Below are 20242 nucleotides of genomic sequence, written 5' to 3' on the forward strand. Positions count from 1 at the left end.
CTCAGTTAACATGGCAGCTATCGGAAGAAATAGTAAGTCAGATCTTCATTCATTAAATCAACCCATTTGATTTAATTAATGAATTTGATTTTAAAAATTAGTAAAATTTAAGTTTGATTCATTTGATGAGTTTTTTTTTACTTACGAGCCTAATGGCCAGGCTCCATTAGGTTCGTACCTTGAGGACTACCTGTAGATGTTCAAGGGGGCAACCACTTAAGTATGAGTCAGTAGTGTAGTGCAGCTACCAAAAAAAAGCCAATGCAGCCCAATCCTGCATCAGCAGAAGGATAGTATCAAGACCACATGAAGTCTTAGTACCAGTTTATATTGCACTCGTAAGACTACACTTGAAATACCGCATCCAGTTCTGGTCGCCACAATATAACAAAGATGTCGAGATTCTAGAAAGAGTACAGAGAAGAGCAACAGAGATGATTAGGGGACTGGAGGCTAAATCATATGAAAAACCTACCAAAGAATCAACAACATCTAGAAACACTAGAATAACAACAAACAGACGTCCTTGTAACCAGAACCACTAATGGCCAACTTCTAACATCCGTGTACAGGAAGGCAACACATACAGATCAAATCCTCAACTTCCACAGCAACAACCCCAAATGTTATAAACAAAGCTATGTCAGAACACTATTCACGAGAGTAGAATCCTATTGCAACACCACAGAAGCCAGATCAGCAGAACAAAAACTCTTATACAAAGTCTTCAAGAGAAACGGATACCCATGAAACTTCATCCAGACATCTCTACACACAAACAATACAAACACCCAAAGCAACACAACAACTACAATGTCGCAACAAGTCCTCGAGTGAAAGCAAACACGAATCTTCAACAGGAACGTGTGAAAAAACAGAGGTTCCTTTATTCAGCTCCAATGCACATAAAGTGAAAACAAAGTCAGCGTTGGTAGCACATCACTCCCAATGCTTACATAGTCGCCAGGTACAGGGCTCCGCCCTCAATCCATAGACCAACATCCGCCCACACATCCAAATAAACCCTCTTCCCTCCTACAGCTCCGTTTGCTGCTGTCTCCAGACGCCATCTCCACGCGCGTTCGTCAGCCTGCCTCCCCCGTCCAGCAGCCCACCCCAACCAGGTAAGTAGACCAGGTAACCTCCACCCTTATTCCCAAACGTCTGGCCCCACCGTGCCCAGCTGCACAAGGAATGCCGCAGCCCAAACCACCCTCTGCAAACCCGAGGAGGTCTGTTCCTGGGCTCTTCTGGGTGGCAGCCATCCTGGCAGGCAGCTCCAAATACTCCGCTGCCCCCCCAAGGTCCTCATGCCTAACCGGTCAGCAGCGGAGCCACCGGGAGGCTCCAGACTCCATGTAGCCCTTTCCAATGCCTCCTGGAACAGCTGTTCGGTGGCAGCACCCTCTGTCACCTCCCAGATCAGCTGTTCTGCAGCAGACCTGGCAGGAAGGCCCGTTTGCGCAGCCGCGCCTGCCAGCATTCCTGGAAGCAGCTGGCAGGTGGCCGAGGAAGCAGGGAGCAGCTGGCAGTCAGCCGAAGAAGCAGGACGCCCGGGAAGGCCAGCAGCATCCGTAGGGACGGGAGATGGGACACGGCTGCGTGGTGGTAGGCACCACGAGGAGACTGTTCGAGGCAGGAACTGGGGGAGAGGGGCCGGCGCGAGAGACCGCCCCCCCCCCACACTGAATGTCGGGCCCAGAACAACAAGGACCAAATGAATCACAATTCCCTACGTACAGAATGTTTCAAATGACAGCAAGACTACTACACCCACGACCTTGCATAGCCCACAAACCAGCCTCAACTCTCAGACATATTGTCAAACCTAAGGAGCAAATAACACCCACACCAATTTACATCACACAAAAAGGTATTTAAAGGCTAGTGCTCTGACAGATGAGCAAAATTCAAATGCACTGAAGATGTCTCCTTGAATGGAGATGAAACGTTTGCAGCCAAATCGCCAAGTTCAGAGATCAAACCAACAGACCAACATATGAAGAACGTTCATGAGAACTAGCTATATCTAGTCTAACAAAGAGAAGGATGAAAGAAGAAGGTGACATGATATCAGTCTTCCAATATCTGAGGGAAAGTCACGGAGAAGAGGGCAATGACCTACTTTCCTAAGCACTTAAGACAAGAAATAACAGATGGAAGCTTAACAGAGAGAGATCTAACCTAGAATTAAGGAGAAATTTCCTGACAGTGAGAACAATTAATAAGTGGGAATGGCTTGCCTTCAGAAATTCTGGGTTTTCCAATACTGGAGATTTTCAAGAAGAGGATTAGACAGCCATTTGCCCAGAATGGTCTATGGTCTTCTGCTCAAGAAAGGTGTTTTACTAGAAGATCTCCAAGGTCCTTTCCAACTCTCTGACACTAAATTCTAAGCTCAATGTTAACTCACAAGATTATTGTGGGACTAAAACAAGAGAGACTCCCATGTATGCTATCTTGAGGTCTCAAGAGTAAAGTAAAATATAAACATAACTAAATTATCTAAATATAAAGAGAAAGAGCTATACTATTTTAGAATGAACAGCTGCTCTATTTCACAAAAGGTAAATTTGTAAGCTCCAAATTACATATGTACATGCATACATACACATACATACATACATCCCTGTAAAATATAAATGGAATTAAAATAAATAAATAAAATAAAATAGCACAGCAAGCATAATTTCTAATTATTTCCTAGGTCCTTTGCAATTTTATAATTGTATGAAAATCAACCAGCCATTATTCTCTATTCTAGGTTTCTCTTAACTTGCTTCTTCTGTGTTTAAGAAACATTTCTACTCACCTGACAAAACTATCCAGCAAATCGACATTTTTTCGATCACTCACAAATTCCCCAATCATTTTCTTGTCCAGTCTAGGATTTTCTCTCAGCCACTTGGCCACTTGATTATTATCCATTGGGGTAGCCAAGAGATTTTTCTCCTGAAGAAGCTGTATTCCTTTTTTTGGTTTTTGATTGAACTGCTCTGAACCACTTATCAAGAGCTTTAAAAAGTCAAATGAATGAATTGATTAAGTTATACTTTATAGTGAGATTACTCTTATACAAATCATATACTATCTGTACAGAGAGTATGTTCTTCTTTAATCTTTAGATTTGGAGACCACTTTTAGACCTTATTCCACCCAATCAGTTTTACTTTAGTAAAATTCAATATAGTCATTTCTTGCTTAGCAGCTACCTCATTTAGCAACGATTTAGAAATAGATAGGCAATAAATTAATTTTGACCAATGCCCACACTTACACCAATTTCTATGCCTGATAACAGTACATCCTAAACTAAGAATGCTGCACAAGAGAACTTTAAATGAGACAGCAGCAACCAGTGATATTTGCAGCATCTGCTATCTCTCTCGACTGTTTCTTAAGAAACAATTTCACTTCCAATTTTAGGAACAGTCTGCTATCATTCCTAATGGACTTTTGATGACACTAGAACTGAAATGATAATGCTTTATGGATTTGTTTATAGACAAGAGATGGGATGGGGAAGAGATCATTTATTGTATATTAAGAGTACGTGATAAATTAATAAAATTGTTTATATTTGTGATAACATGGGAAGTCCTTTATATGTTTTTTCTTTATTATATTCTTACTTTTCTTTCTATTTCTCTATTTATCCTTCCTTCTTTCTTTTTATTCTTCTACAAGTAGTCCTTCCTTAACAACTTCTTTGTTTACTAACTGCTTGAAGATGGTGCTAAAAACGTGGCTTAAGACCGGTTCTCGCTTATGATTATTGCAGAATCATCAGTCATGTGATCATGATTTGGGCATTTGGCAACCGTTGCACATTTATGGCAGTTGCAGCATCCTGCAGTCACGTGATCTCTGAGAAAGATGGGAGGTTAAGAAGTACAAAATATAAATAAATAATAAAATTACAACCTTCCCAGCTGTTCTTACAAGCAAAGTCAACAGACAAGCCAACAGAGGAAATCTCAAGTCACAGTCACCTGATGTCTTGCACAATGACCATGTTGATTTGATCACCATGGCAAAAATGGTGGTAAAATCAGCTGGTCATGTGATGCCTCACTTAATGGCTGCACTCCTTAACAACAAATTTCCTGGCTTGTATTGTAGTTGCAAATTGAAGATTACCTATAAGTCATGTGTACCTAGAATCAGTGCAGTATATGATTAAGCTGCTGCAGGAGAACTGCATAGCTTCATGTCCACTCTTAAGCATGGGAGTTAAATGCATCACTGTTCTGACTCACGGATTATTGTGGGGGAAAATTAGAGGAATGTGAGCCTTACCAGATGAATCAGACAGGAAAAACAACCAGTAAATTAAATATGCTATGTAAATATGCTATGTAAATTAATAAATATGCTAATTCTGCTTTAGTGTCAGGGTCCTTCGTAGTCTCCCACTTGGTTGTTTTCTTGCAGATGTTTCATTATCCGAACTAGGTAACATTATCCAAACATCAGTAATCGTGTTACCTGGTGTGGGTAATGAAACATCTTGAAGAAAACCACCAAGCTCAGAAAGCACCAAGGTTTCATTTCAACCCTGAGCTACAAATATTCTCTTTTATTTCTACTTTAGTGTAGAACTACTGTCAGAATCCATTTATATCACATTCATAAATGTATGTTTAAAACATTATTCCCCCCCCCCCCCGGATTCTGCCATCTCCCAAGGAAGGAGGAGCGGATGTGGATTCAGCCTGCCTTAGGTTATTTCAAAGACCAAGGGAAACCTTTTGAACTGGGGGAACAAAGGGGAGGGTTAGGGAAGAAGGCATCTGGCCTGTGTCTCCATTTGAATCTGTAAAAGAAGAAGGCAATAAAGTTCCCTTTTTCCCACGAAAGGGATGACACAAAGTAAATGATGGGGGGCTGACCAAATGGGGTTGAGGGAAGGGGGGGGTTGAACCGGGAACTCTTTATAAAGTTTCAATCTGTAAAACAATAGCAGGTCCTGTCTTGTATTTCCACAACCAAACATGTCCTAGTAAAAAATCCTTTTGGACTAGAACTGACTCCAAGAGTTTTTGTTTTCCTAAGACGTGGATTGGGGTGGGTCCTGACAACTACATTAACAGAATCTTACAAGTCTGAAAATAGAAATCATTATTTTCTTTACAGCCTCAAATACTAAGGAGGGTCCCATTTGAGCCTCTTGCTCTGCCCTTTGTCCAGGGGTGGGCTATGCCCTCTCTTATCTTAGGGATTGTCCTCTAAACAGCATGTTTGTGCTCTCCCCATACTGTGTTTCCTGAAAATAAGACCTACTCAAAAAATAACACCTAGCTTGATTTTTGGGGTTGGGCCTAATATAAGCTCTACCCCCCAAATAAGTCCTACTTAAGAGCCAGTGCAGCCGACTGCCCACCCTTTCCATCACACCATCTGGTTGCTAGAGACGAGGCAGGGGGAGGGGGGAGGAGAGGGGAGGCGGGGGAGAGAGCTGCCCCATGAGCCCCACAAACACTAACCATGCCAAAGGGCCTCCACAGCCAGGCCTATCATACCCTGACACCTGTCACGCCTTGCCTGTTCGGTAATAGCTTCTTCCCCTTCCTTTGAACAGCTGTTCGCTCCCATTGCTGCTTTTTCAGTCGCGGATCTCGGTCTGTCCGGAGCTGTACAGAAGGTCTTTGGAAATGAAGCCCCTCAGCGATCAGGTAGGGTGGGAACCAAAATAGGCTGGAAGGAGTGGCCCAAGGACTCCAATCTGGCTTTGCAGCAACCAAGGGGATTGGGGGCACATGAATGCACACTAGTCTGGTGTCTTAAAAAAATGGGTTCCCCCCCTGTTGGATTTTCAGTGCCATACTGTTTAACTTTCTTTAAAGTTTACTTGATGCAGAATGCAGATCCTTCCCATTCTGCATCAAGTAAACTTTAAAGAATGTTAAACAGTATGGCAGCAAAAATCCAGCAGCGGGGGGGCGGGGGGGAAACCCCGGTCTCATGTACAGGGAATCTGCACGGCCCACTCCCCACCCTGGTGCCTTCACTTCATTAAATCAATCACCCAGCTAGAAGTGAGGTTTAGCAGGCTGAGCCCGCAGGCAGAGGCAAAGACACAGGGGGAAGCAGGTGGGGGAAAAACTTGTTTGTATCCTTATATAGTGCTGGATTAGGAAATGATTAAAACTTAAGCAAGGGAGACCCATGTCTTTGAGATATACTGACATAAAGATATACCGTAGAAGCATAAGGAAGAAAGTTTTCCTCCATAAAATAAAATAAAAATAATGTTTCCGTAAAGATCTTTCCCAGGCTTCTGGCCCCATATCCATTCATGCCTGTATCATCTGAATCCAGAAAATTAAGCAGTTGTTTGGGCAACTTTAATTTGGCACATAAAACTCTGCATTTTGGTCCAGATTAGCAAAATGCAAAATTTAGGCCTCCCATGGAGAACACAATTACCCTAAAACAGGGCTTTTCAAGCAGTGGTACAGGTACTACCTGTGGTACATTGGCACCTAGCAGGTGGCACGCGACCATCCCAGAAAAGTGGTAGCGGGGGAGGGGAATGAGCTGAACCAGTGGGAGCACTGCACAAGCCAGAGCGAGAGATGACTGGAGCTACAGGGCTGTCAGGGCTCATCGGAAGCAGCAGGATCAGCGCCAGGCTCCAGCTGGAGCTCAGCGCTGATCCTGGTGCTTCTAGCCCAGAAGAAGCGCCAATCAGCTGGAATGTTGCAGCATCTCCAGGGTCTTTGTGATTTACATTCAGATGCTTGGCAACTTATTCATATTTATGGTCACAATGTCCCAGGGTCATGTGGAGTGACCAAACCCTGCTGCGACCACACAGCAGACGGGGGGAATAAAAACCAAACACCCCCCCACCCCCGCTGCCAATCCTCAACAGAAATGCTCACAACAATGAAAACCTCGGAAGAGCGCCGCCGGGCAGGCAGGCAGATGTCCTGCTTGTCTGTGGCTTGGGGGGCACTTTTTCAGTGCTGTTATAACTTTGAACAGTCACTAAGTGAACTGTTGTAAGTCAAGGACTACCTGTACTTCATCACTTTTTTCTTTTTTTTTTTTTTTTGGGCATCAAGTTTTTGACACCTTGCTAGGTGACTGGTGGTACTTGGATGTTGCCATATCCTAAAAATGGTACAATGGGTAGAAAAGTTGAAAAGCCCTGCCCTAAAAGATGCTCTTCCCTAGTTTTCTCCCCTCCTTCCATAATTCCTCTTCTCACCACTATCCCTTTTTCTTTCTTTTTTTCCTACCCAGCATTAACAAGTGATGAAGCAATCACAAAGCCCCAAATGAGAAGGAGGCCAAGAGCTCCTCCGGGTAGAGGGAACAATTTCCAGTAAGAGCCACATCTTCCTTCTGGGAATCAGGGCAGCCGAGCCAGAGACAAAAGTGCCCCACTCCACTCGCAAGTTGTCCTATTCCTTTTCCAAAGACCTTCTGCATAGGCTCTGGACAAACTGGGATCCAGGACTGAAAAAGTAGCAACGGCTGTTCAAGAGGAAGAGGAAGGAGAAAGTATGAGAAGCCACTACTGAACAGGTGAGGCGTGATGAGTGTCAGAGCGTGGTAGGCCTGGCTGCAGAGGGCTTTCGGCATGGTAAGCGGTTGAGGGGCACACTTGGGCAGCTTCCCCCCTCCCCTACCTGCCTTGACTCATGGCAGCAACACTGGCATGACACAGAAGAAGTGGGGAAGCAGCCATGCGGCTCCTGGATGGGGCTGTTGGTATTGCCACTGCAAGGCAAGGCAGGTGTCAGGAAAAAAGTAAGACATCCCCTGAAAATAAGACCTAATGCTTCTTTTGGAAAAAAACAACAACACAGACTGGGCTTTATTTTCAGGGAAACATGGTAGCTTTTCCCCACATTCCATTAAAAAAAAGCAACACTCTCAGCTCCTATATAGATTGTGAAATAGAAATCTAACAAATTACTATGTAAAGTGATTTAGTCATTATAATGCAATTTTATTTTCTTATTTAATGCTTATACTGTGTAATCTTTTTGCAAGTTGTTTTCAGCATCGAAGAGAATTGGTTTTATACGTTTTAACAACAGCTGAATTTCCAAATCATCTTAATTTCCATTACCTTTGTAAATCCCTAACTCTGTTCTTTCCTGATGCTTTCCACCTAGACAAATTCTGACATTTACTTGAGTCCTTCTATTTCTATATTTTCAAAAGCTAATAGAAGTATTTAAAGATCACTTTAGAATGGCATATTCAAATTTGATCATCCTTTCTTCTTTTATGCCTATATATACTATTGTACTTAAGAATGAACTCCACATCTTCACTGTATGCATAATGGCCATATACTGTAGATGCTTCAGAAACAACATGCCATACCTTTTTTTTATTCTTAATCATTATCAGTTCTTGTGTTGTAGGTAGGAAGCAGGAAAATCGCGTAGGCTTTCTTGGGATGATCTTTTCTGCTAAAACAAAATGTGGCTGCTTTTACAGTAAGGTAAAGGTAAAGGTTCCCCCGCACATGCGTGCTAGTCGTTTCCAACTCTAGGGGCCAGTGCTCATCTCAGTTTCAAAGCCAAAGAGCCAGTGCTTGTCCGAGAACGTCTCCGTGGTCATGTGGCCAGCATGACTAGACGCCAAAGACGCACGGAACGCTGTTACCTTCCCACCGTAGTGGTCCCTATTTCTCTACTTGCATTTTTATGTGCTTTCGAACTGCTAGGTTGGCAGAAGCTGGGACGAGTAACAGGTGCTCACTTTGCTACGCGGCACTCGGGATTCGACCCGCCACACTGTCAACCTTCCGATCGACAAGCTCAGCGTCGTAACCCACTGAGCCACTGCGTCCCTTGCTTTTACAGTAGAGCCTTTCAAATAGCTAGCACTGCTGATAATAATCAATTAAAACAATTTTAAACTTCACAACCCAGCAGTGCTACACTTTTTTATCAGCCACAATTCTGGCAGAGATTATTATTTAACAAAAAAAAACCCAAAAAACAGGATCTTGGGATTAAAATAGAGGAGGGACAATACAAAAAGATACTTGCTAGAATTTTGCAGTAGAAACACAACAAAGTCCCAAACACTGAAAAAAGGATGAAAGGGTTATAGCAGTATACTACTGTACACTATGTATGGGATAAAACACCAAATATACCATACATATATATGGTACACATATATACCATACTAATATATGAAAAATCCCCAAATCATTCTACAGTCTCATTCACAGCTAACAAGAATGATGTATGACAAAACCAAGTCCATTATTATTTATATGCTTCACTGTTCCACTACTAAACTAAAAATCAGATTTACCTGTATCTTTTTCCATATCTGAATTCACGTAGTCTTGCTGTTTCAAGTGGGAGGTCACCAAGCAGTCATTACTCGATGAACATGTCTCCGGTAATTCTGCAGTGGATGATTTAAGTTTTGTTTGCAGTTCTTCAGAAACTATAGGATAAGGAAAGTGTCTATTTGTTTGTCTATCATCTGTTTTTGTAGGCCACATATTTTTATGATTCTCAATGGCTTACAATGCATAAAACTAAAACTAAAAACATCCATAAAATACTGATAAAAACAAAAAGCAATTCAAAGCATTAAATAATGATTGTAACAATTATTGCTATTATTAGCAATCACTGGTACTCAAATGCCCTCCTAAAGAGGACTATCTTTATTATTTTACAAATTAGTAATGAGGTTATTAATGTTCAAGTGGATACATATAGCAAAAGGCACTCAAATATTGATGTCCCAAATGAAGATGTCCCTTGCTAAATTTGACTGCAAAATTAAAAATGAAAGTAAACCTTGAACGGAAAAATTCCACAACAGAGATAAGCAGGTTTCAGAGATCATAGATATAATTGTCTATGATAGACATAATGGAACATGGAACAGAACAATTGTTGCCTGCAACAGGGTCAAGAGTGGCAAATGTCATCATCTGGTTAAGAAGATATCAAATAAATGATTCTCACTTGCTTCTCTGATATTGAAAATTTCTGTATTTGGTTTTAGTATTTCTTTCTCTTGCTGATATATGCCTCTGATTACTTTGGCTTGGCATCGTGCTTCAATTTGATCAGTCACTGTCAATAATGCTTCAAGTGAGAGCAAATGAGTAGTGTACAGTTGTCCAGAAACAGGAAAAGCATTCTGAAAAATCAAGCATAAATAAGGCTATATCCAATTGCATATGGAAATTTAAATACAACTTCTATTTAACTTAGTTCTACACAGCTATTCAAGCCTTCATAACTTTTTGCAATCCTTAAACCTAAGTCCCCACAAGATTAGTTTTTTTGTATCTTACACACTGTTGACTCAGTACATAAAGCTACACTTCTACTCAGATTTTACATACTTTGTGAGGGAATATATGCTTGCTGAACTATTTACATTAATATTCCTAGTAGAAAAATCTGAAATACAGGTAGTCCTTACGATACAACCACAATTGAGTTCCTATTACGGTTGTATGTTGCATGTTGCAACATGCATGCTTATCTCACTTAAGAATCCTCCAAACCTGCTCTTACCAAAGTTATCATTAAACTAATGTGCAAGTTATTAAGTGGAGCATGGGATGCCTCAGGAGTGGGGGATGCCCTTGCAGGCCTAGTACAGGCCCAGGGCCATCTGTTTCAGTCCTCCAAAAGCCTCCCCCACCTCCCGAGACATCTCTCCCTTCACATACTGTGCCTTGGAGGGATCCAGACTTTTGTCCACTCCTACTGGTTCCCAAGCCTTAGGCTAGAATCCCACCTCACCAGGCCAAATACCTTCCTCCTCACTTACCTTTTGAAGAGCTCTGAGGCCTTCCAGAGTGTTGGAATGAATTGCTGCACTGCTGTGCAAGTTCGTTAAGGCAGCAAAATGGAGTGGTTTCTCTTGTAGCTGTCCACAGGGGCAAAATGGTAGCTATTTCTGGATTGCTGCCATGAGGTCCAGTACTAAACCATTTCGTTTTGCTGCCTTAACGAAGTTGCACAGTGCTGCAGAAAGATTCTAAAAAGCAACAAAATGGAGCAATATGTACCATGGTACAATTCCATAATCATGCCATGCAGCCAAGCAACAAAGAAACCCATTCTAGCACTATGGAAGGCTTCGGAGCTCACTTCGGTAAGTGAGGAGGAATGGTGGAGCCTGTTGGAGTGGGAATCAGGCCTAAGGCTAGTGGCGAGTCATTGGGGGAGGGAAATGCTTTTAGGGCTAGGGTGGGGGAAAAGGTAAGCGGGGTTGCTGCAGCGTCCCTAAGGTTGGTCGTAAGGGTGAATGAACATGGGGGCGCTGCAGCAACTATTACTTTGGGACCAGGTCATAAGTAGTTTTGGGGAGGATCCGTCTAACTTTGAACGGCTGTTAACCAACAATTTTAAGTCGTGAATTACAGTAATTATAAGGTGCCCATCCCAAACACAGAGTAGAAATGTGGTGGAAATGCTCCATTCACTGGGTATCTATGTATTAGTTCTATAATTTCTTGGATATCTCCATCTCACTTTTAAAAACTGGTATAACATTATTTTCCAAACTCCTGACACTGAGTATGATTTGAATGACAAGTTACACATTTTTGCTAGGGAGTTAAAACATTTTCACATTTCAGTTCTTTAAGAACTTCTTTAAGAACAACTTCTCTTGTTCCTCAATTTTTCTTGGTTCTGATTTCCTCACTAAGAAAGTCATAATGGCTCAGGTACCTTTTCAAAATACAGTATTCTGTAGTAAAGAGAGATGCAAATAAATCATTTTTCTGCAAACTCCCCATCATATTTGACAATCCCTATTATTTCATCAACGTACAGCCTGATTGAATTTAACAAAACCTGTTTCCCCTTAGTCTCTTATGAGATTCTTTGTTTTTTCATTCTTTGCTATTACTTTACATATTATCTACCATAGTTTTTGCTCCTTTCTGTTTTCTTTGCTAGAAATGTGCTGGGGGGGGGGGAAGGCTTCTTAACTTTTACAGCTTTCTAGATGTAAATTGAAAGCCATGCAGGCTTTTATTTAGACTTGGCTGATCCTTTCTTACATTATGAAATACAGACAAATTAAGCTTTAATGACTGTGGTTTTAAATAACCTCTAGACCTTACAATTTGTCCCTCTTGACTTTTCTTTCCAGTCTCTATTTCACCAACTTCCTCATTTATTATGTTTCCTGTTTTGTAGATTTTATGTGACTGTTACATTCTGATAGCAATTTCCATTTGCTTGTATGCTAAATGTAGCAGCACAATAATAATCATTTCCCATCTGTGTTCAAACACATTTCAAATCTGATCACAGCCACCATTTAGGATTAGGCTTGTGTCCCACTCTGGTGTACTCTGTTCTATATTTAAAAATGATATCCAATATAGGATATCTAGAGATTTGTCTGACCACAGTCTAAGCAGGCATATCTCAGAGTATATCTGAAAATAACTGACATCCCCATTACTTATAACCATACTTAGATTGTGGTCAACCAAATCTCTAGATTGTCTGTTTTTTTCACATTATCCTCAGCATTATGATCAGGTAGGTAGTAGCTGATCATTAAATCAGGATTTTTTAACCATTTTTTGCTATGGATTTCTTTGCAGATCTGGTGAAACCTGGGATTCCTTCTTAGAAATATGTATTTAAATACACAAAATAAAATAGTGAAACAAAATTTCCTTCCCAATTCATGGATGCTCTAAAATCTGTCCAAGGGGCTCAAATCTAGAAATTCACTACAAATTTAATTTACATTTGTAGCTAGGCATTCCCATCCACAGTGATACTGTGAAAGAATCTGAACTTCCATTACTTTCTATTAGATTTTATACCATCCTTGATAAAAAGAGAAATCACAGTAGTTAGGAATTCCTCATGTAATATTGCCAGTTCCAAACTTTCAAATTTTGTACAAGAAAACAGTAAGGATAATTTACTAAATAGTATACACATAACCAAGTAGGGAGATTTTGTCCTCAGTGTCAAACTGACTTTAAAGAAAGCATTCTGGAAACAGCACGCCAGTGATCAGAATCATAGTCCAAAATGATTTTTTCTTACGCACAGACCTAACATCTATTTTCTCTCCCCAATAAACAGGCTAAATTCAAGCATATATTATTGCAATTAGATTTCAAAGTATTTCCATCAACAATCATGGTTAAGTTTTAAAGCCTGATTACAGTATAAGGTATTTTTCTGAAGAACAAGACTAGAAATGGCCATTCCAACTGAATTTCTCTTCAGAAAATGTTCCTACCTATAGTAAAGATTTTTAAAAGCCTCTACTTAAGGTGATGTTCTGAAGCACTTCTAGAGTATAGAAAAGCTTTGATCAGGTTATACAGTGAATGAGAAAGGAGGGTAGAACTTGTGAGTCAAACTGGGAACTTCTGCAGGCTTTGGAGAAGTTTCCTAGATTTTCCTTACAAAATAAACATGGATTATTATTTTGTGCTTGTAACTGTACTGAAAACTCCAAAGAAATTCTTCCTCAGGACCTTGGATAGCAGTTTGCTGAGGTCTTCAAAAAGGTTAGCACAGTAGTAGTCACAATCATAGTTAATGTAGAGTTCAGTTACAAAGGTAGGAATCCTCCATAGCTGAACAATAGCCTCTAGGGCCATCTCCTTCATTTCATAAATCATCTTGGGGCTTTCCACTGTGATGATCTCCATCAGTTTCTTGATATACATCTGGCAGAAAGATACAGGATAGTTCAGTTTATAGGATATATATGTGATTCATATATATATAACACAGGTGAATATTATAAGTGATACTTTCTTTTCTTGGTCTCCATTCTTACTTTTCTATTCCAGACTTTGCAACTGAAGTTTCAAAACAATGATACATTTTGATTATAAAATGTATCATTATAAACAAATATATTAGAATATAAGAACACAAAAATGCAAGCATATGAAGATTTCTAATGGGCATTTTAATGATATACAATATTTTTTCAAAATGTCCCCAGACCTTCCCCCAAATGGGAATAATTTCTTCCAAAGATTAGGTAACATATTTCAAGAAGCTCACCTCCAGTTGGAATTTTAGATGCTCTCTCATTTTCTCAAATAAAAGGAAACAAACCCTTAGGGAAGCTGAATATAAGTTGAGCCGCTCCATGTTCAGTAACTGGAAATGAATGAAAAGTTCAAAGATAATGAATACAAATCTATTCTTTCCACCATTCCAAACTAAACTAATTATTCCAAAATGATTTAATATACATGCCATATTTTTAAACATGAGAAAGATATTATGTTCATGCTTACTTGAAAGAGATACCGACATAATTCTTCTTTTACAAGTTCTAAGAGAGATGGGCAGTTTGCAACATTAGTCAATTCAAGAGCAACTGTGAGTAGCTGTAGACCCATGTGGATCATCACCTCAGAATTGTGTCGGTCATGTGGATTAGTGAGGGAGATGAGGAAACGCAGCAGTTCACGAATACAGGGCAATCCATAAGGGACTAACGTTGTTCCTTGAAAGAGAGAACACACAAAAACATTGCAACTATGGCTCAGCATCCTTCCAATTAGTCAGAAATACATTATTCTTGATAGTGGCAAATTAATGGTATTTGGATATTTTTAATGACACAGGATAAAAACCGAAATTACTATTACATTTTTTCAATGCACTCACCCTCTTTTTGAGAACATTGAGTAAATCGTACTCCTCGAGGGTTAACGTAGTCCATGTCATGAACTGAAACAGAATCTGAGTGTTCAGTTACAGAAGTGCACTCTTCAAGAACCTCTGGGATGGATTCTACTGAGGCAGATGGAGTCTTTTCCCTCTGATGATATTCATTCTTTAATCACAAAGATAATAAGGCAGAAAATTAGCACAGGCTAATATTGCTACATGATACAAGTATTTCCATATACAGTTGCAAGAAAAAATATGTGAACCCTTTGGGATTACGTGGAGTTTTGCATGAATTGGCCATAAAATGCGCTCTAAATGTCATGTAAGTCACAACAATAGAAAAACACAGACTGCTTAAAATAATACTACACAAACATCAGCTGTTGTCATGTTTTAATTGAACATAAGATGGAAACATTCACAGTGCAGGGTGGAAAAAGTATGTGAACCTTTGGACTTAATAACTGGTTGACCCTCCTTTGGCAGCAATAACCTCAACCAAACGTTTCCTGTAGTTGCAGATCAGACCTGCACAAGGATCTGGAGTAATTTTGGACCACTCCTCTTCACAAAACTGTTTCAGTGTAGCAATATTCTTGGGATGTCTGGTGTGAATCGCTCTCTTAAGGTCATGCCAAAGCATTTCAATCGGGTTGAGGTCAGGACTCTGACTGGGCCACTCCAGAAGGCATATTCTGTTCTGTTGAAGCCATTGTTTTGTTGAATTACTTGTATGCTTTGGGTCATTGTCCTGTTGCATCACCCATCCTCTGCGGAGCTTCAGTTGGTGGACAGATGGTCGTACGTTTTCCTGCAAAATGTCCTGATAAACTCTGGAATTCATTTTCCCATCAATGACAACAATCCGTCCAGGCCCTGAGGCAGCAAAGCAGACCCAAACCATGATGCTCCCTCTGCCATGTTTTACAGTGGGGATGAAGTTTTGATGTTGGTGTGCTGTGCCTTTTTTTCTCCACACATAGTGTTGTGTGTTTTTCCCAAACAACTCAATTTTGGTTTCATCTGTCCACAGTATATTTTGCCAGTAGTGCTGTGGAACATCCAGGTGCTCTTTTGCAAACTTCAAACGTGGAGAGATGAAACTTCATGCAAGTCAACAATTCTTGATCGTAGGTATTCTGAGAGCTCTTTTCTGCGAGACATGGCTCACATCAGACAGTGCTTCTTGAGACGAGTAAACCCAAAACAGGTGTGTGTTTTTAAAGGGCAGGACAGCTGTCAGCAACACATCCAATATCATCACACTGACTGGAGTCAAGGTTGGCTCACTCCTGGCTCCAATTAGCTCTTGGAGAAGTCATTAGGCTAGGGGTTCACATACTTTTTCCACCCTGCACTGTGAATGTTTCCATCTTATGTTCAATTAAAACATGAGAACAGCTAATGTTTGTGTAGTATTATTTTAAGCAGACTGTGTTTTTCTATTGTTGTGACTTACATGACGTTTAGAGAGCATTTTATGGCCAATTCATGCAAAACTCCACGTAATCCCAAAGGGTTCACATACTTTTTCTTGCAACTGTACTACTTGACTGACATAAATAAACCCATACACTAAAAGAAAAAATCAGTCTTCTTAATTAAAATGACTCAGCTGTGGCTTGCACCTACAACAGCAGCAAATGATTTTCTATTTCTAACCACTTTTTGTACCACTGTAAAATTGCTTTTCACCTTAAAAGATTTATGATATTCATAATCCAAACCAGTCCAAATAGTGTAAGGTCAGTGCTGTCTAACCTTCAAGAAAAGTAATTCTGGTAATACAAACTATGCTTGAGAAGACCTACACGGATAGCAGATATCAATGTTTGAAATATAGCAGTGTTTTTAATTGTAATAATTATTCTGCAAGTTTCATAAAAAGTTTCAAATTCATACACACAGAAAACTATTTTTCATCTTATTATTTTTACAGTTACTACTTTTACACAGGGCTATTCAGAAAATGCGGTGATGTATCCATCACCCTATTTTTTTGATTCAGCCTCTTTTAGCTAATATTAATCATAGTTTTCACATGCTAATTTCTTAACGGACTCTTCCTTTTGTTTTGGAGGGGAAATTAAAATCAAGCTACTTAAAATTACATGGTTGGCTAACTGAATAAAATAAAATTACTGTTATAACTGTCACTGGTATGTTGGTCTGCTGTAAAGGAAATTCATACCTGTAGTTCTAACTGCTCTCTGGCTCTAAGCTCAGTTAAGGGCATTGTTGTACTGATTCCCAAAGATTTGACAAGTTGTAAATCTGTAACATCATCCTTTGAGCGAATTTGGGAACATAACTCTAAACCACTGTCAGTGACAGGACTAACTACAGAAGATACATTTTCTGAATTTCCAGATGAAATTGGAGAAGGTACATCAGTGACATTGTCCTCACCTGTGAACAATAAAGAACAGCAATATTAATCATATATTTATTTATAGTATAGAGTCCTCTTTCTATTTTTTTGTATCTGGTATATGTGCACTGTTATCCATTATTTCAGGTAATATAACAAGTGGTGGCCTACCTCACTGGAATGAATTAAACAGTATTCACTTCACAAAAGACCTTACTGTCTTTTATTCATATCTCGATTAATTACTTTATGTATCAATAGCCAGAGTCCTCACAGAAAAAGCCATGAAATCCCTGCTTCCCAACTCCAAACATACAACTTTGAGACTCACAAACTTATATAAAGTAGAAAAATTTGACCCCAGAAACACTGCATGAAAAGAAATTCTGAAAAATTAGGAACAAAATATTTCTAGTCAAATCTAGATTAGAATATTTACAAAATTCCTGTCCAGCTTTATATACATTGTTGCATAAATATTGATTTACATGTGTATTCTTTTAAAAGCATTTATATTGAAGCTCACAACTCATGTAGTAAATCAGATATGAAGTACCCAAGGAGCAATTCCTGCAGGCCAAAAAGATGACTCAGAGAGTAATTCAGACTTTTTCCAACATCATTATCCCTGAAACTGCTATACAATTCTGGAAACAAATGTGTTTGGCTTAAGGACTAGCATTCTATTCTATATTCCATACTATTATGACAACTTATTGTGTTAGGTCATACATCTTCTACAGACAACATTATAAAGGCAAAAAGTCACTGAAATTATCACAATCATACATCCTCAAACTTTTCTGACATTTCTGATCTAGTGAAAGAAATAATAAAGTCTAGGTTGTAAAGACAGAGGCAAAAGTGATTCATATACATTTAATATATATGAGATGTATCTTCTTACGTAGCTCTGATATCAGAACAGAGTTTATTTATTCAGAATGTTCAGTGGAGAATTCCAGCATATATCAATTCAATTATTTGATTTTTATCCTGCCACAATCTTGTAACTCTAGAGATTTAAGGTGTTCAAAAAGGATGAAAAAAGACAATAAAATGTTTCTGACTTCTGAAATTAAATAGGAGACCTTTTGGCTGTTTTCATTTTTATAAAACAGTTTAAAATGTTTCACTTCTATGACAGTTATTCTCTTTGATTTTTATAACTAAAACTATCCTCAAGCAAATACTAATGTCTTCAATAAACTATTAAGAGTACCATGAAAACCAGTGACATGTCTTAATATATTTTCCACTCTCCCCCTAATTCACTCTTATACTGATTTTATCCAATTATACACCTCTGCCCTGATGCTGTGATGCTGTGAACATCTTATCCATTTCTGGAGGCTATGAGGATCTGGATAGGTAACAACAGGCTTCAGCTGAATCTTGGTGAGTCTGAGTGTCTTCTGACTTGAGGTCCTCTGGTTCCAGGACTACGCCATGTGGATGAGATTGCACTGTTCAGACAGGTAATCTATGCACTCCTGGAGTCTTTCTATACTCACAACTCCTGCTCAAGGAGCAGGTGGCAGTCAAGGCTAGAACACTTTTGCACACCTTTATCTTGTGCTCCAGTTATGACCATTCCTGGATTAGCAGGCCCTTCTTAGTCACTCATGCCCTTGTCACTTCCAGATTAGACTGCATGGGGCTGCCCCGAAGAGAATACAGAAGCTTCAGCCATTACAAAATGTAGTGACACAAGCACTACTTGAACAGCCCACATTACACCTCTGCTATGCAAGCTATATTACCAGTTTGTTCTGTACCAGCCTGCTACCGGCCCTGCAGCAAAAGCAGGGACAACCCCTTTACAAACGGCAAGAGGCTGGAATAAAGCCTGCCAAATTTATTAACATAAAACAGAGCAAGACAAGACACCAACCATGAAACAGGAGCTATGAAACAGGAACTATCCAAGCAGTTGCCTTCAGCAAACCAGCCCTCCCACACATTCCCCTTAAATACAGTTCAGGGCGTGGCCTCTCTCTGCCTCCTTCCGAGGTGCCCCATTGCCTTCCTCTGTTTACTCCTGATTGACTGCCTCCTGCGTCGGGCGTCCTTGAACAGGGCCAGCTGTGGGTCATCTTCATCCACGCTGTCAGGCTCACACAGCTGGGTCTCCGTCGTGACCAGGTGGGAGGGGCCCGGCTGAGGGCTCTGTGGAGCCTCAAGGCCATCATCAGCAAGCTCTTCAACACCCCCCTCCTCCTCCTCTGAGTCGTCCGACCCAACTGCCGAACCCACAAGCTGACCCTGAATCACAACACTATCCCGCACCGCAGGGCCCTTCCCCCGGGTCTGCCGATCCGGATGCGGTCGGGATGGAAATTGTTCATGAAAAGCGGTCACCAACGCAGGGGCATGAACAGCGGTCGTGTCTTCCCAGGTGAAGTCCTCTGGTCCGTAACCTTTCCATTCAATCAGGTACTGGAAACGACCTTTCAGCCAACGGGAGTCCCTGATGCTGGCGACCTCGTACTCGGGGGTGCTGCCTCCATCACGAGGTCCTGATGGGGGAGGTTCCGCTCGGCGGAGTGGACAGGCCGGTTGCTCGGGGACCAACAGAGACCGATGAAAGACTGGGTGCACGTGCAGGGAATGTGGCAGAGTTAAGCGATAGGCGACCGGATTGATGACAGTCTCTACTGGGAACGGTCCTAAATATCGGTGATCTAACTTTCTCACCGGCCGTGTTGATGGTAGGTTCCTGGTGGACAACCAGACCCGATCTCCCACCGATAGTGGAGGCGTATCCCGTCTTGACCGATCAGCAAACCTTTTGTAATCGGCCTTGGCCTTCTCTAACTGACGTCGCACCAATCGATGGATCGCCTGTAACTCTGCCATGAAGTCGTTCGCTGCCGGCTCCGGTGAGTCCACGGGAGAAAGGGGGAAAAACCGGGGGTGATATCCCACACTGGCCAAGAACGGTGTCATCTGTGTGGAGGTGTGCTGCGAATTGTTAAATGCAAACTCAGCTATGGCCAGATAGTCCACCCAATTGTTTTCCTGCAGATTGACGTAGCAGCGCAGATATTGTTCCAGGATACCAATGACCTTCTCGGTTCCCCCGTCAGTTTGAGGATGATGCACGGACGAGAGGCAAATCTTGATATCCAACGCATGCATCAACTCCTGCCAGAAGCGGGCTGTAAACTGGGCCCCCCTATCAGAGACGACTCTATCAGGGAGGCCGTGCAGCCGAAACACCTGCTGA

General features: G+C 40.8%; 1 protein-coding gene across 5 annotated transcripts in view; it reads right to left on the reverse strand.

The window, feature by feature from the left end:
- Window positions 1-20242, reverse strand: part of GBF1 (golgi brefeldin A resistant guanine nucleotide exchange factor 1) — a 309656-nt gene that overhangs the window by 162608 nt on the left and 126806 nt on the right. For 2 of the 5 annotated variants that reach the window (XM_081329570.1, XM_081329568.1), the window contains exons 10-18: window positions 16834-17051; window positions 14637-14805; window positions 14261-14472; window positions 14022-14120; window positions 13481-13675; window positions 9966-10143; window positions 9295-9432; window positions 8347-8435; window positions 2813-3015 (exon numbers count right to left, since the gene is read on the reverse strand). In XM_081329570.1, the coding sequence (XP_081185696.1) occupies window positions 2813-3015; window positions 8347-8435; window positions 9295-9432; window positions 9966-10143; window positions 13481-13675; window positions 14022-14120; window positions 14261-14472; window positions 14637-14805; window positions 16834-17051 (1501 nt within the window). The remainder of the gene's footprint in view (window positions 1-2812; window positions 3016-8346; window positions 8436-9294; window positions 9433-9965; window positions 10144-13480; window positions 13676-14021; window positions 14121-14260; window positions 14473-14636; window positions 14806-16833; window positions 17052-20242) is intronic. The other 3 variants (XM_081329572.1, XM_081329571.1, XM_081329569.1) reach the window with 3 other exon arrangements.

The sequence above is a fragment of the Vipera berus genome (assembly GCF_964194415.1).
Source record: "Vipera berus genome assembly, chromosome: 5".
In the NCBI taxonomy this organism is placed as follows: Eukaryota; Metazoa; Chordata; class Lepidosauria; order Squamata; family Viperidae; genus Vipera; species Vipera berus.